Source organism: Ovis canadensis, chromosome 21 (assembly GCF_042477335.2).
Source record: "Ovis canadensis isolate MfBH-ARS-UI-01 breed Bighorn chromosome 21, ARS-UI_OviCan_v2, whole genome shotgun sequence".
NCBI classification, from domain to species: Eukaryota; Metazoa; Chordata; class Mammalia; order Artiodactyla; family Bovidae; genus Ovis; species Ovis canadensis.
The window spans coordinates 59,503,624-59,520,299 of NC_091265.1; the positions used below are offsets into that span (position 1 = coordinate 59,503,624).

At 50.1% G+C, this 16,676-nt stretch overlaps 1 protein-coding gene across 1 annotated transcript; it reads left to right on the forward strand.

Annotated features, from left to right (window-relative positions):
- The first annotated feature begins 1,489 nt into the window (after nucleotides 1-1,489).
- Nucleotides 1,490-9,314, forward strand: ARL2 (ARF like GTPase 2). Its single transcript, XM_069566169.1, has 5 exons — nucleotides 1,490-2,063; nucleotides 6,010-6,120; nucleotides 6,216-6,378; nucleotides 7,898-7,978; nucleotides 8,835-9,314. The coding sequence occupies exons 1-5, from the start codon at nucleotides 1,999-2,001 to the stop codon at nucleotides 8,967-8,969; spliced, it is 555 nt and encodes a 184-aa protein (XP_069422270.1). The 5' UTR covers nucleotides 1,490-1,998; the 3' UTR covers nucleotides 8,970-9,314.
- Nucleotides 9,315-16,676: the final 7,362 nt, after the last annotated feature.

Consider the following 16,676-nt stretch of genomic DNA (forward strand, 5'->3'; position numbering starts at 1 on the left):
AAAAATTAAAATGGGCCTGAAATTCATTTTTTTCACTTAATATGGCCTGCACATCTTTCCATGCAGGTATTGGGTTGGCCAAAATGGTCATTCGGGTTTTTGTAACATCTTATGAAAAAACCTGAACAAACTTGTTGCTCAACCCAATACTACACCTTTTTCAAAGGCTTAATAGAAACCACACGATTACCCCAACTTAGGTAACTGATGTCCACTGAAGACTCTTTGATTTTTTTCCAATTTCTTGCTGTTCCAAACCATGCCAAAGTGAACTTCCTTGTCATAAATGTTCATGTGCTGGTGCTAGAATTTCTGTAGTGTAGACTCAGGGAGGCACGATGGAAACACACTGTGATCTTAGCTGTATTTCAAAGCCTTTGAAGAAAAATTACTGTCACTTTTTCCCCTTGGGGGCGCTTGTGGAGCGCAAGTGGTGCTGACCGAGGGGCCCCACCAGGCACCCCTTTCTGTCCAGCCCTCATCTCTCTACAACCTTCTTCTGCAAGATGGGAAGTTCACCCCAGACCTCTCCTCTGTAGACAAACACCATGGAGGAACCCAGAAAAACAATGCTCTGTACTGCCCACCAGACCCAGTTTAAATTGCTGCCCAAGTTCCTTAAACTCTGGGGACTCCACTATCACATCTACAAAAAGGAAATAAATCTCTTAGACTTGCAGAGAAGATAAAGCAGGAAACGTGGATGCTTTATAAAATGTCACAGAAATCATTCTTTTCAGCTAGCGCTGCACTGGTCTTTCCCAGTCATTAGACACAGCTGCTTCCACTGCCTACTCACATTCACCCCATCGTTCTCCTGGGAAGGGCTCAAAACAAAGACACTAAGGCTCACCCTTCATTTTTTATTTTAATTGTTTGGCCTCCTGGCACAGCAGGAGGGATCTTAGTTCCATTAGGGACTGAACCCACACCCCCCTGCAATGGAAGAAAGAAGTCTTAACCACTGGATCGCTAGGGAAGTGCAAGACTCATCTTTTTCTTGGAGTGGGGCACTGAGTGGCATGCTGGATCTTAGCTGCCCGACCAGGAATAGAACCCCTGCACCCTGCAGTGGAAGCAGGAGTCTTAACCACTGGGCTGCCAGTGAAATCCCAAGCTCATCCTTCTGAGTTTACAATCTGCAGAGTCCCTGGCCTCGGCTTCCTCACTTATTCTGGACTTGAGAACGTAAAGAACCAAACTCTTGGACAAAGTCACTCATTAAACTACAAATATTTATTGAGCACCTACATGTCAGTTATGCTAAGCACATGTGAGCATCAATTTTCTTATTGGTAAAATGAAAAATGGTGCTTCTCAACAGAGAAACAATGGGCATCTTGGGCAGAACAATTCTTTGTGCAAGTCTGTCCAGTGACCTCTAGACGACAGGCGCTCTGCCTTGTAATTGGAACAACCACTGACAGCCCTACACATTTCCTCAGGGGCATTTCCACCCTGGATGAAGAATCCCCAGCCTACCCCCTACGATTGATTTCGGAAGCCAGGGAATGAGGGGAAACCCTAACACTGGCAGATTTAGGATGACGCCTTCCAAGGCCCAAGACAGCAGGATCTGGATCCTGTTTCCGCGGAACAAAACCCTACGGTAGCCCCAGGGTGACGTAAACGGCCTTGGGGCTCTCGGTTCTTACTCCAGAACTACTTCCTCTGCAGCTAAGACACAGCACCGGAACTTCAGGTTTCCGTTCCAGTCGGGCCTGAGGTCCTAGAAGCGCGGTGCCCTGGTCACCCAGGAACTGGGGATGCGAAGAGTTAACGCGAGGGGCCGCGCTGAAGCGTCCCCCGCCCGGCAGGCTAGAAGGATTGTGCATCCCAGCACCTCCCGGCGCCTTCGCGGTCACGTGGGAACGAGGGCGGGCCCAATCGAGGAGCCAGCCAATAGGCTGTGCTGTCCGTGGGCGTGACAGCCAATAGGAGCAGGGAAAGGGGTCCCAGGATACGAAGAAACGGCGGCCGGGAGGGGGCTACCGGGACATGGGGCTTCTGACCATACTGAAGAAGATGAAGCAGAAAGAGCGGGAGCTGCGACTGCTCATGCTGTATCCTTCCTGACGCCGGAGCCGGAGCCGCGAGGGTAGCGGGGGGGAGCGGGGGGGGGGGGCCGCCGGGCGGGCAGTGTCAGGCGCCCCCTACCGGGCGCTGCCTGTGCGGCCGGCCGGCCTGTACCAACTGCCCATTGTGCGTCACGCTCGTGGGCCCTACCATCACTTTTGGCGGGGGGGAGCCGGGAGGAGGCCGTACCACCGGCTCGACGCGGTGGGGGGGGCTTCGTTTCCAAGGTGTGGGCGTCACGGCGCGGCGGCCGGACCAGGTGTCCCAATATAGGGGGAGGCGGGGCTGGAGACTGGAACACTACCACCCGTCGGCCCGAGCGTGGGGCCGCGGTCCTCCCCCGCCCTGGGCGCCTCCTCCCCTAGTTGGAGGGTGCCGGGCCTCGGCCCCGCCCTCAGGGTCGGCCTCTCGGGGGCGTGCGGGCCCCGCCCTACTCTCCCTGTAGAGGGCGGAGGAGGGGCGCCGTCTGCGGGTCGCTAGGTTCGTGTGGGTCCGACTGTCCATCTCTTTGCTGTCTCACGGCCAGTCGGAGTCCCCGCGGTTGACGGCTTGTAGGCCCAAGGGCCTTGTCGATTGTCTGAGTCTCGCTCGCAGGCGTGCACATCCGTTCCCCCCTTCCGTGCCAGGCTGTGGCGGGGTGGGGGGCAAGCTGAGATCAAGAGCTGGGCTTGCCTCACCCCCAGCAGAGAGGAGACATTTATGTGCACAAATAACTTAGTAACATTTACATCATGTTTGTTTTTAAGACAGGCACAGAGAATTCACTCATCCAATAAACATTTATTGAGCGCCTGTTACGTGCTAAGTTCTGTCCTGGGCGGCTAGGGAAAACAGCAAAACAAACAAAAATCCTACCTTCGGACATTTTGTGTGATACTGAGGGAAGAAAATGTTAACAAAGTTAATAAGTAAAATATATAGCACTTACAGAGAATAATCCTGCATAAATACGGTGGTCAAAGAAAACCATCCTGAGAAAGTGACAGTTGAATCTAGACAGGTGAGGCATGAATTATGTAGAGATCTGGGGAAAAAATGTTTAAGCAAAGGAAACAGCAAGTGTCAAGGTCTCTGAGGAGGAAGCCGACTGGTGTGTTCAAAGGACTGTCAAGGAGGGAAGTGTGTGACCTGAGGGAGTGAGAACACCGAAGGCGGGGTCAGATGAAAGAGGTATTTCAGGTGGGGCCTTTAGTTCTGAAATTTTCCTCTATTTATTTTTGTGGATTTTTTTAATGAGGACCATTTTTAAAGTCTTTATTGAATGTTACAATATTGCTTTTGTTTTATGTCGTTTGTTTTTTGGCTCTGAGTCCTGTGGGATCATAGCTCCATGACCAGGGATTGAACCCACAGCCCCTGAATAATTGGAAGGTGAAGTCTTAACCACTAGACCACCAGGGAAGTCCCATATTTTTTTTTTTCAATAAATTTTTTTTTGCATTTTAACTTTATTTTGCATTAAATTTAAAATTTTTAATTTAATTTTTATTTTGCAGTTGATTTTGGGGCTTCCCAGGTAGTGCAAGTGGTAAAGAATCTGCCTGCCAATGCAGGAGACGAAAGGGACAGGTGTTCAGTCCCTGGGTGGGAAGATCCCCTGGAGTAGGAAGTGGCAACCCCTTCCAGTATCCTTGCCTGGGAAATCCTATGGACAGAGGAACCTGGCGGGCTACAGTTCATAGAGTTGCAAAGAATCAGACGTGATTAAGCACACACATGCACATTGTTAATTTACAATATTGTGTTAGTTTCAGGTATATAGCAGAGTGTTTTGGTTATATATATATATATATGTACACACACATTCTTTTTCCATCCATTTTTTAAGATGGTTGGGTGGCATCACTGACTGGATGGACATGAGTTTGAGTAAGCTCCAGAAGTTAGTGATGGACAGGGAAGCCTGGTGTGCTGCAGTCCATGGAGTCACAAAGAGTCGGACACGACTGAGCAACTGAACTGATTCTTTTTCAGATTCTTTTCCCATATAGGTTATTACAGAATATTGAGTAGAGTTCCCCATACTATACAGTAGGGGATGTTTCCTTTAATGAGAAGTGCAGAGAGGAAGTGAGAGCTGAGACAGTTAGGCTACCGCAGTAACACAGGTAAGGTAGGATGGTAGCTTGGATCAGGATGGAAGCAGTGACGGACGTTGATTTAAATCTTGATAGACTAGCAACAGTTGCTGCTGGATTGGCCGTGAGCTTTAGAAGAATGGTGTCAAGCGTGGCTCCTAAGTGATAGGATGAATTGAGGAGCCACTTGCTGACAGGTATTATAGAAGGAGGTGGGGAACACATTCAGGGGGAAGATGAGAGCTCAGATTGGGCCTGTAAGATGCCGCTGAGACATCCTAGAAGTGTTACCCGGGCGGCTGGATCTAGAGACCAATGTCCAGGGGAGCAGCCAGGTGGGACGTACGAATTTCAGAGTCATCAGCAGAAAGATGGTATTTGAAGCCATAATTCTGGGTGAGATCACTGAAGGAGTATGTATGGACAGGGAAGAGAATCTCGGGGCCGAGCTCAGATCAAAAGGTCAGCAGGGTGATGAGGAAGGGTGACCAGAAAAGTCAGGAGAGCCAGGCAAGGCCGTGTCCCGGAGTGGAGGAGGGGGCTGGCCAGGAGCAGGAAGAAGAGGGCTGAGGATACCCGGTCAGTGGAGAGCAAGGCGTCCCTAAGGACTGACCTTGGCTAGAGCAGTTTCGGGGAAGCAGTGGGAGCAGAGGTCTCATGGGTTCACAGAGGAGCAGGAAGACAGAAACTGCAGAGGGTGAGTATGGACAACAGTCCTGAGATTTGCTGTAAAGGGAACGAGATAAAGGAAAAAGTTGGGGGGAGAGGGGTCAAGAGAGGGTGTTGTCCGCTTCTTCTTGGTGGGGGAGACATCCGCTCATCAGCTGATGAGAATGATCCAGTGGAGAAGGAAGCAGGGTGATGGAGCTGGGCTGGGGGGCGATGAGGAGAGCAGTCAGCCACCAGTGATCAGGGACTAAGGGTGCATCCCAGGAGAGGTCCTCTCACTGCCCCCTAGAATCCCAGCTGTAAGCCCCCATGGATGTCAGAAGGAAAAAGGAGGGTGGTTTTCTCCGGCTGGTGAACTTACCCATTTGTTTGCACACTCAGCACCAAAGGCTTTGAAATATTCCAGAAACAAAAGGGCAACGGTGGCTGCCTCCAGATACTTGCTCCCTGGATGCTCTTCTTCCCCTAGTCCTTCAAAAAGCCAGCTCCTTGCAGTCTGGGCCTCAGTCCAGCTGTCTCACACTGGAGTGGAAGCTGCACAGGGCAGGGACTGTGATTCCAGGGCACCCCCAGAGCCAGAGGTATTCTGGAGCAGCGTAGGCCTTAAGCATGGGGTTGGCGATTAGTCCATCAGGTTTTTCTGTAACATCTGTGGCGAAACCGAAGGGACTTTTTGGCCAACAGTACATTTTTATTTTATGTTTTTGTATTATTTGGCTGTGCTGGGTCTTCATTGCTGCACAGGCTTTCCTCTAGTTGCGGTGAGTGGGGGCTCCTCTCTAGCTGTGGTGCGCAGGCTTGTCCTGGTGGCGGCTTCTCTTGTGAAGCAGGGGCTCTAGGGCCCGCGAGTTTCAGTAGTTGCGGCTCCTGGAGCACAGGCTCAGTAGTCATGCACGGGCTTAGTTGCTTCTTGACATGTGGAATCTTCCAGACCCGGGAGCGAACTCGAGTTTCCAGCATTGGCAGGTGGAATCTTTACCACTGAGCAACCAGGGTAGCCTGGCCAACCGTATATATTGTGGGATGAATTAAGAGCATCTGGTCAGAAGATGATATATTTCCACATTTATCGTGTAGGTCAGGCAGGTACTCAACATACTTTTATATGTGGTCAGAGAGGGGCCCTGGGATGATGTCACCAGCCCGCAGAGCCTGGGGGCTTCTCCTTAACCCGGCGTGCCCCCAGGGGCCTGGACAATGCCGGCAAGACGACCATCCTCAAGAAGTTCAACGGCGAAGACATCGACACCATCTCCCCCACACTAGGCTTCAACATCAAGACCTTGGAGCACCGAGGGTGAGCGGGGTCCCTGAGGGTGGGCCTGCCCAGCGCAGGGCAGGGAGGGCAGGCGGGGGCCAGACTGACCCTGCGGCCCCCACTGCCCTGTCCAGATTCAAGCTGAACATTTGGGATGTGGGCGGCCAGAAGTCCCTGCGGTCCTACTGGCGGAACTACTTTGAGAGCACTGACGGCCTCATCTGGGTGGTGGACAGCGCCGACCGCCAACGTATGCAGGACTGCCAGCGGGAGCTCCAGAACCTGTTGGTGGAGGAGGTGGGCCGGGGGCTCCCCCAGTGTCCAGGTCCCAGTGCTTCGTGCACCTGTGTGGATGTGTGAACACTACCCTCAGCCGATTCCCCGTGGGGTCCATGATCCCAGGGGTACGCTCATTTGGGGTCTATTCCTTCACCCAGCCCTCACCACATGTCCAGCACCCTTGGGGAGGCAGAGACAACCTGTACACCCGCCCCGGGGAGGCTCACAGTGCCATGAGCAGAACACGGGTCTGTGTGGACTGAGATGTGGGTCCATGTCCCTACAGCGTCACTGCTTCACCACCCTGAGCTTCAGTTTCTGCACCTTGAGTCAGGCTTTGGGGAGGATGACTTGAGGCTGGTGTGTGAAGCTTTGGCAGGCAGTGGAGTTGGACTGTTTGCTTTGTGACCTTAGGCAAGGCACTTAGTTTCTCTGAATCGCCACTGCATTTCTCAGATGGGCATTATATTAATAATTACGGTGATCTTAAAATGTACTGTCTGGGCCAAAATGCTCTTTAAATAAAATTTTAGATTTATAGAAAAGTTGCAAAGATAGTGAAAAGTTACCCATGTATCTTTCACCTGGTTTCCCTTAATGTGAACATCTTACAGAACTGCCAAACATTTGTTAAAACCATTTAATAAGAAATTAACAAGTTGCTGTTAACCAAACTACAGGTTTTGTTTGGATTGCACCAGTTTTTCCATTAATGTCCTTTCTTTGTTCCAGGATTTAATCCAGGTTACTCCATGCATTTAGCTGAAAATCAGGACCCTTTTGAGAGTTAAAGAGGGAGTTGTTAATAATTATTTAGGGACAGCAGGCCTAACCAGCAGTCGAGCAGATCCAGTGAGATCCTGGCTGTTGAATGTTCAGCCCTGGCCTGGCACCTCAAGGCCCTTTTTAAGGGCTAGAGCCACCATCCACATGGAGGGACTCCCGGGCACAAACACACAGAGGGAAATAACTGGAATCACGGGCAGAGAGGAAGGCCTCTCAGGGTAGTGGGACAGTTAGGGGACTGTATGAACTTGGAGGAGGGGAAGCTCATTGCCCACAGCCCCACAGGCCCTGGGATAGTCGCATTCTTTTTGATGTCAGGTCATCAGGTCAGAGCAGTCTAGGAGCAGAGGCTTGAGGATCATCTTGTCCCTCCCCCCTCCCCTTTTCCATCACCCGCCCTTGTCCATAACCCCCTCCCCTTTGTCCATCTCCCCTTCCCCTTGTCCACAACCCCCTCCCATTTATAGAAGAGGAATCTGATGCAGGGAGGAGAGAGGTGCCCACTTGGGTGTGACTGTGCTGGAACCAGGGTCTCAGCCCAGCCCACAGCTCCCTCCAGCCCATAATGGCTGGACCAGAAGGCCGTGTTCACACTGCCCACCCTAGTTGTGTCTTTGCAACCACCATGGGACCTTGCTCTAATCTTCCAAACTGCTCTCTGACCCCAGCTGCTCTGGGTGATTAGCACAGGGGCTGGGCTGCCCTCTGAGCCTCCACCCCACCTCAGGGTAACCCTGTTTCTCTTCTCTAGCGCCTGGCCGGAGCGACCCTCCTCATCTTTGCCAACAAGCAAGACCTGCCCGGAGCACTGTCCTCTAACGCCATCCGCGAGGTGAGTCCAGGCCTTGGCACAAGCTCACAGAGGAATAGGGGCATGTGATTCTTTGTTGATTTATTTAGAAAGCATTTATTAGCCCCTGCTGTGTGGCAGGACCTGTTCAGGGTCCTGGAGATTCAGTGATGGAAGACAGAGTTGTGCTCTGCAGCCTGGGGCATGGCAGACCGGCAGGTAGATTGTCCCCGGGGAAAACTAACCGGCAAGCAGTGGGTGCCTTCTCTGTGCCAGGCATGGACTCTCTGCATGGACTACCTTACTCAGTTCTCGCCGCAACCTCCTGAGGCAGGAACCATTATCATCATTCTACAGATGGTGAAGGAGGCTTAGAGAGGTTAGGTAACTCACCCAAGGTCACACAGCCAGGAAGCAGACAAGCCAGGATTTAAACACAGGCCTATGTGACCGCGGGTTACATCTTAACTCTGACTCTGAAGCTTGAATACCAGAATGAGAAAGCGTGGGGTTAGAATCTAGGTTCTGCCACTGATTAGCTGTGTGACTTAAGGCAGGCTGCTTAACCTCTCTGAGGTTTTCTCCTCAGTGAAATGGCAAACACAATCCCTGGCTTACGGGGCCATGGGGGTGAATGGATAAGAGGACATTTGTAGGGCCCATAGCACAACGTCACGGGCCCTTGTTGCTATCTTATTATAAGGGGTAGTGCTGGCGTGGTGACAGAGAGCCCAGGTGCCCTGGGAGGCCAGCAGATCTTCACCAGGGGCCAGGGGAGGCTTCCCAAAGCAGACCTTTGAAGGGGACTTGGATTTCCCCGGGGCCAGGGGAGGGAAGGGGCCGAGGGTGGGCAGGGCCTTTGGTCCCTGGGGCCCACCATCACCTTCCGCCCTCCCAGGCCCTGGAGCTGGACTCTATCCGTAGCCACCACTGGTGCATCCAGGGCTGCAGCGCCGTCACCGGGGAAAACCTGCTGCCTGGCATCGACTGGCTCCTGGATGACATCTCCAGCCGCATCTTCATGGCCGACTGAGCCGCTTCTGATGCCCCCCCACTCAGCTCACAGTCTAGGCACCCCCCACCCCTCCACCAAGCACCATCCCTGGAAGGGTGGGAGTCCGCCAGCCCAACTAACAGCCCCCGCCCCCCTCCATACCCTGCTGCTGCTACTGCTGCCCACTGCTGCCCTGTGGCCAGCTGGCTCCCGAGGCGGGAGGCCTGTCACCCTGGCTGTCCCCCTGGCTCCTGACCCGGCCCGCCTGCAGCTGCGGGACCAGGAAGAGAGGGCTGTGGCTGGGAGGGGGCTGCCTCTGCTGCTATCAAGGCTGTGGGCCTCACCATTTGCTCAGCTGTGAGAATAAATTGTTCCCCACTCCCATTCCTGGCTGAGTCATTTGTTGATTCTGCAGCCCTGCAGACTGCCTAGAGCCCGCAGCCCAGTGGGGGACGAAAAAGACATCATTTCAGTCAGAGGATCAACTGTCACTGTGTCAGGGGAGTAGCAGAGAATTATAGAAGCACAGGACAGGGCATTGGAATTCCCTTTGGAAAAGTTCAGGTGGGCTTCCCAGAGGAGGTGACACGAAAGCTGAGAGTAAAGGATGAGTAGAAGTTTTCTGGCCAGAGGAAGGGGAAGGACAATTTACTGGAGCAACTGCTACCTTCAGAGGTATGAATGAGGAAGAGGAAGGCACCCCGACATCAGGGCTCTCAGCTTGCCACACGGAACATGGGCTGAATCTCAGCTCCCAGCTTCCCACTGCAGCCAGGCATCTGTGTGCAGTGGGCAGCCTGCACGGCTGTGTGAGGCAGCACTGGTTCAAGCAGAGGGACTCACAGGACAGAGGCCTGAAGAGCAAGGGCTCTTGGGAAACGGAGGGGTGATGACTGTGGTGTAGGAGGACATGGACGTCAGGCCGGTTAGCTAACCGAGAACAGGGCTAGGAAGGGACCTTCCCTGAAGGCTAACGGGCACTCCTTGAGGCAAGGGCCAGGGTGGGAAAGGATTGGAACCGGGGGGACCCCAGGGCCCCCATCCAGGTGGCAAGATAAATGGATATTTGGACAGGGCGCCCTGCTTGTAGTCCTTCCAATGGGGGCTTACTCTGCAGGGCTCTGTTTGAAGTACTTCTCACTTACCATCACATTGAATTATAAGCCCAACCATACATGTCCCCATTTATGTAGGAACAAAGCGTCCAGGAGGTCATGTGACTTACTCAAACCACCCAGCTAGGAAGTAGAGGGCCTGGGATTTGAACCCGGCACACTGGGCCACCACATCCTGCTCACCGTTTTGTTCTTCTCTGCTCAGAATTCCAGTGCCAGATGGAATTTGGCATAACGTGTTTATGAGGGAAGGTGAGTTTTCCTAAGGGACAGGTGAGGAAGAGACACAGATTCACTGCTCCAGGAGCCCGGAGGGTGGAGACCGCCGCAAATCTGCACTCTGTTAGGATGGAAGAAGAGGAATGGATTTTGGGTGGAAACCTTAAAATATAAACTTGTCGGGACACCCCTGGTGGTCCAGTGGTTAAGAATCTGCCTTCCAGTGCAGAGGACGCGGGTTCGATCCCTGTTTGGGGAACATGCTGTGAGGCAACTAAGCCCAGGTGCTGTAACTACTGAGCCCTCGCACCTCGATGACAACCCCACGTGGCAAATAAAGACCTGACGCTGCCAAATACAGTAAGAAAATCAGTATTAAAGTGTTTAAACTGTCCATCACCACAGAAATTGAGAACCACCTGCCATGTCTTCTGTGCAAGATAGACACCATGTCCCAGGCTCCCATCCCTATGAGGAGCAGAAATAGCCAGTCCCCAGAGCCGAACCCTGGCTCTGCCACTCACCGACTGATGAAAAGCTAGTTGCTTAACCTGTCTGTGCCTCGGGGTCCCCACCTGGGTTGAAGATAGTGTCACCTACTTCCTAGGGTTGGGAGGAGAATCAGATGGGTGGGTTGCCTTGTGTGTCATATGCACTATAGGTCAGCTATAATTATCTTCATTTGAACCAGTAGGAGTTCAAGCAGATCCAATCAATGCGAATTCAGACATCCACTGATCTGGGTGAGTCAACCCAGTGTTCAAGCCTTCCTAGGGGCCCTTAGTAAGCAGCATGCTTTCACTCAAAGGTGAATTATACATGGCTAATGACAAATATTTCCCAGGCAAGAATACTGGAGTGGGTTGCCATGCCTTCCTCCAGAGGATCTTCCTAACCAGGGATCGAACCTGGTCTCCCACATTTCGGGCAGATTCTTTACCATCTGAGCCATCAGAGAAGTCCAGAGACAAATAAGAAAACTAACAAGCTTACAGTCATCACAAGTCCTCTGAATGTGGAGGATGAGCTGCAGCAGAAAGTCTGCATCACGTGGTCAAGCCGACCCAGTGGGAATGTGGGGAGCAGACCCCCTGCCCCTGTGCATTTGCAGCTCTTCCTTCTCCCCTGCCTTCTGTTCACTTCTACCAGTGATGGAACACCTGATGGAAGGAGAAAGGCCAGGGGCTAAGCTGACCTATTCGGGAAAGGTCTTAGATGGATAAAGAAGGCAGAAATGGGAGAATGGGGAGCTGCTTGGCAAGGGAGGGGATGGAATGATGGGAGAGAAGGGGACTTGAAGCCAGGGTCCTGCCAAGAGAACTCTGAAAACCAGGTGTGTGTGTCTTAATTGCTCAGTCCTGTCTTGACTCTTTGCAACCGTATGGACTGTAGCCCACCAGACTCTTCCGTCCATGGGATTCTTGAGGCAAGAATACTGGAGTGGGGAGCCATTCCCTTCTCTGGGGGTCTTCCCAACCAAGAAAGGGGTCTTCAGAGGAGCCCTGTGTATGCTGTAAGAGGGGACACAGCCCATCCCAGCCTCCTCACGAACACCTCCGGATGAACTACCCTGTTTCCACCACTCCCAAGAGTCTGGTCTGGGAGTTTGCTTTGTGTTTCTGAAGTTATAGCACCCACTCATCTGAGTTCCAGTAAGAATGGCCACCCTTGCTACTCCATTTAGGCTTCACAGCGTGGTGGTGGTGGAATCAGTCAGGGTCCTGGGTGCGCTGTCCAGACACAGATCACTGCCTTCAGCAGAAAGAACGTTTCTTGGACAGATACTGGGAACTCAGGGCATATCAATGGAGATTGGACAGCTCCAAAGGCTGGGCAGCCAAACCCACAGCCAACACTGTACTCTAGGAACAACGTTGTCCCCTCACCAGGCACTGTGCCTGTCCCTCACTCAAGAGTCAAGTCTTTCAGGAGGGAGTCCCCCACCCCTACTTGGGACCTGGGGCAAGGAAAGGAGCTGGCACCTTTGGATTCTGAGCTAAGAGGCTGGAGGGCTGCACATACTAGTGAACTACCTTGAAAGATCTGGTGCTATGGTGCTAACAGAAAGGTAGGGGTGAATGCTAGACGGACCCACAAAGGAAAAAGAGAAACATCCACTGCAGCAGATTCTATATCAACATGCCCATTCTAGAGATGAGAAACTGTCGCTCAAGTAGTTAACGGAAACTCTCGTAGTTAGTAAGACATGTGGCTTCAGAACCCATGTCACCACTGTACTTCTCTGGAGTTTTTATGTTCCCCTAACTTCTATGCAGAGTACATCATGAGAAACACTGGACTGGAAGAAACACAAGCTGGAATCAAGATTGCCGGGAGAAATATCAATAACCTCAGATATGCAGATGACAGCACCCTTATGGCAGAAAGTGAAGAGGAACTAAAAAGCCTCTTGATGAACGTGAAAGAGGAGAGTGAAAAAGTTGGCTTAAAGCTCACCATTCAGAAAACGAAGATCATGGCATCCGGTCCCATCACTTCATGGGAAATAGATGGGGAAACAGTGGAAACAGAGTCAGAATTTATTTTTTGGGGCTCCAAAATCACTGCAGATGGTGACTGCAGTCATGAAATTAAAAGACGCTTACTCCTTGGAAGAAAAGTTATGACCAACCTAGATAGCATATTCAAAAGCGGAGACATTACTTTGCCGACTAAGGTCCGTCTAGTCAAGGCTATGGTTTTTCCTGTGGTCATGTATGGATGTGAGAGTTGGACTGTGAAGAAGGCTGAGTGCCAAAGAATTGATGCTTTTGAAATGTGATGTTTGAGAAGACTCTTGAGAGTCCCTTGGACTGCAAGGAGATCCAACCAGTCCATTCTGAAGGAGATCAACCCTGGGATTTCTTTGGAAGGAATGATGCTAAAGCTGAAACTCCAGTACTTTGGCCACCTCATGCAAAGAGTTGACTCATTGGAAAAAACTCTGATGCTGGGAGGGATTGGGGGCAGGAGGAGAAGGCGACGACCGAGGATGAGATGGCTGGATGGCATCATGGACTCGATGGATGTGAGTCTGAGTGAACTCTGGGAGATGGTGATGAACACGGAGGCCTGGCGTGCTGCGATTCACGGGGTCGCAAAGAGTCAGACATGACTGAGTGACTGAACTGAACTGAGGGAAGGAGAAGGTAATGGCACCCCACTCCAGTACTCTTGCCTGGAAAATCCCATGGACGGAGGAGCCTGGTGGGCTGCAGTCCATGGGGTCGTGAAGAGTCGGACACGACTGAGCGACTTCACTTTCACTTTTCACTTTCATGCACTGGAGAAGGAAATGGCAACCCACTCCAGTGTTCTTGCCTGGAGAATCCCAGGGACGGGCAAGCCTGGTGGGCTTCCGTCTATGGGGTTGCACAGAGTCAGACACGACTGAAGCAACTTAGCAGCAGCAGCAGGGAAGGAGAAAGGGAAATGATTTGCCAATGTCTGGCACATATTGAACACAATAAAATTTGAGGGAATGGATGAAAGAAGGGAACTGGGAAGCAAAGAAGTCTTCACGACCCAGATAATCACGATGGTGTGATCACTCATCTAGAGCCAGACATCCTGGAATGTGAAGTCAAGTGGGCCTTAGAAAGCATTACTACGAACAAAGCTAGTGGAGGTGATGGAATTCCAGTTGAGCTGTTTCAAATCCTGAAAGATGATGCTGTGAAAGTGCTGCACTCAATATGCCAACAAATTTGGAAAACTCAGCAGTGGCCACAGGACTGGAAAAGGTCAGTTTTCATTCCAATCCCAAAGAAAGGCAATGCCAAAGAATGCTCAAACTACCACACAATTGCACTCATCTCATGCCGGGAGCCAGCGTGAGGAACTCCACCCGTGGCAAAGGTCATGAGGAAAGAGGCTTGGCATACGCAAAGGCGTGATCAAGCCTCAGGAAACCCCCTGTTCCCAAGCATCTAACCCCAAAACCAGAGTCTGTTTTATGCTCTCACCTACACCTCTGACTTTATGGGGGGCTCTCCCCCATAACCTTTTCTCTCGGAGAAGGAGTAAACGTGCAGCTCCAAGGCAATAAAAATTCTTGGGTGTGACAAGAGTGTTTCAGCTTACGGACTGCTCTGAAGGTTATCTAACCCGCCTGTATAGGTTTGTCCAGCCACATGTGATTGCTTACAGCCTCCCAATCTGAGAGGCACGAGATGTTTTAGACTTACTAAAGGCAAATTATTTTAGGGAGTTAGAAATTATTAATATAGTGGGTTGGTTAGGAATTATATTGGTGAAGGGTTTTTCATTTGTTGCATCAATAATTGCTGCTAATACCCTGCTCTGGGTGGGACAAGGATGTCTCAGGTCAAACCTCTCTGCTGACAGACTAGCTTGTGTGACAGGATTATCCATACTCCTGCCACTAGCACATGATTGTTTACTACCTCTTAACCATAAACAGCACAGAGAGTTTTGGAGTATTTTGAGAGTCTTAATTAGCATACGGCTTTTTCTTCTTGTTGAGTCCATGATTGCCACCAGGCCTCCATATCCTTAGGCACCTGGGAATATATTAATCAATGTATTTGGAATATAGAAAAGGAAATATAGTAGTTTTTGATGTTAGCAATACTAGACTTTTTGAGTTAATGGATTTTCTCTTTTGTAATAGATCACTGTACTTTGTTATAAATCACTGTGTCCTTGCTATGTAAAAATGTAACTTTATCATATCTTAAGACTAAATAGATCTTAAGGGGAGCATTGGTGAAAGGATTTTCATTTGTTGGGCTGATGTTTGCTGCTAAATCTCCATGTTCCCTACCCTTATAATGAATATAACTAACATATAGGAGAAATAAGTATTAACCTTTAAGCATATAGGAGAAATAAGTATTAACCTTTAAGACTAATCATGTTAACCTTGGGTTAAATAAATTCCTTTCTTGATTGTAACTCACTACACCCTCACCCTATAGGAATGTAACTTTATTTGGAGGGTGGTGCCTGGTTTAAGAAAAAACACCCTTGGAAGAAATAAGTTTTTTGGTTATCAGAAAGAAAGGATCATAAAATGTCAGCAGGTCTCACTCATGGCCAGAAGATGATGTACCTTTTTTATACATTTATGTGAAGCACCTGATTTTGATAAAGGTCAGGACTGCTGACTCCTGCATGACTCTGTATTCATCCCTATGTGTAACAAAAGGTATATAAGCAAACCCAAAAATAAAGAAATCGGATCAGTTTCCGAAAAGACTGATTCCCCCATGTCGCTTCTTTCTTGCTCCCGTTTTTCTGGCTGAATTCCCATCTGGAGCACGGATGCTATTCCACATAATCCAAGTTATTCAGCCTCTTTTTCTCCACTAATCTTCCTACTGCACTATCCATTTCTAATCTCTCTATATCTGTGATTAAATATGTATTTTTCCAAAGACGCTGACTCCGTCCCCACCTTCGAATCACCCTCGATCCACCGGGGCTGGACCCCGGCAATCTCACATGCTAGTAAAGTAATGCTCAAAATTCTCCAAGACAGGCTTCAGCAATACATGAACCGTGAACTTCCTGATGTTCAAGCTGGTTTTAGAAAAGGCAGAGGAACCAGAGATCAAATTGCCAACATCCGCTGGATCATGGAAAAAGCAAGAGGTTCCAGAAAAACATCTATTTCTGCTTTATTGACTATGCCAAAGCCTTTGACTGTGTGGATCACAATAAACTGTGGAAAATTCTGAGAGAGATGGGAATACCAGACCACCTGACCTGCCTCTTGAGAAATCTGTATGCAGGTCAGGAAGCAACAGTTAGAACTGGACATGGAACAACAGACTGGTTCCAGATAGGAAAAGGAGTACGTCAAGGCTGTATATTGTCACCCTGCTTATTTAACTTCTATGCAGAGTACATCATGAGAAACACTGGACTGGAAGAAACACAAGCTGGAATCAAGATTGCTGGGAGAAATATCAATAACCTCAGATATGCAGATGACACCACCTTTATGGCAGAAAGTGAAGAGAAGCTAAAAAGCCTCTTGATGAACGTGAAAGAGGAGAGTGAAAAAGTTGGCTTAAAGCTCAACATTCAGAAAACGAAGATCATGGCATCCGGTCCCATCACTTCATGGGAAATAGATGGGGAAACAGTGGAAACAGTGTCAGACTTTATTTTGGGGGGCTCCAAAATCACTGCAGATGGTGACTGCAGCCATGAAATTAAAAGACGCTCACTCCTTGGAAGAAAAGTTATGACCAACCTAGATAGTATATTCAAAAGCAGAGACATTACTTTGCTGACTAAGGTCCATCTAGTCAAGGCTATGGTTTTTCCAGTAGTGGATGGATGTGAGAGTTGGACTGTGAAGAAGGCTGAGCGCCGAAGAATTGATGCTTTTGAAATGTGGTGTTGGAGAAAACTCGAGAGTCCCTTGGACTGCAAGGAGATC

Excerpts from the sequence above, each read along its gene's own strand:
- ARL2 (XM_069566169.1), top strand. The coding sequence starts at position 1,999 with ATGGGGCTTCTGACCATACTGAAGAAGATGAAGCAGAAAGAGCGGGAG. Across the intron at positions 2,064-6,009 it reads GAGCTGCGACTGCTCATGCT|GGGCCTGGACAATGCCGGCA; the intron begins GTATCCTTCCTG and ends GCGTGCCCCCAG. Across the intron at positions 7,979-8,834 it reads CCTCTAACGCCATCCGCGAG|GCCCTGGAGCTGGACTCTAT; the intron begins GTGAGTCCAGGC and ends CCGCCCTCCCAG.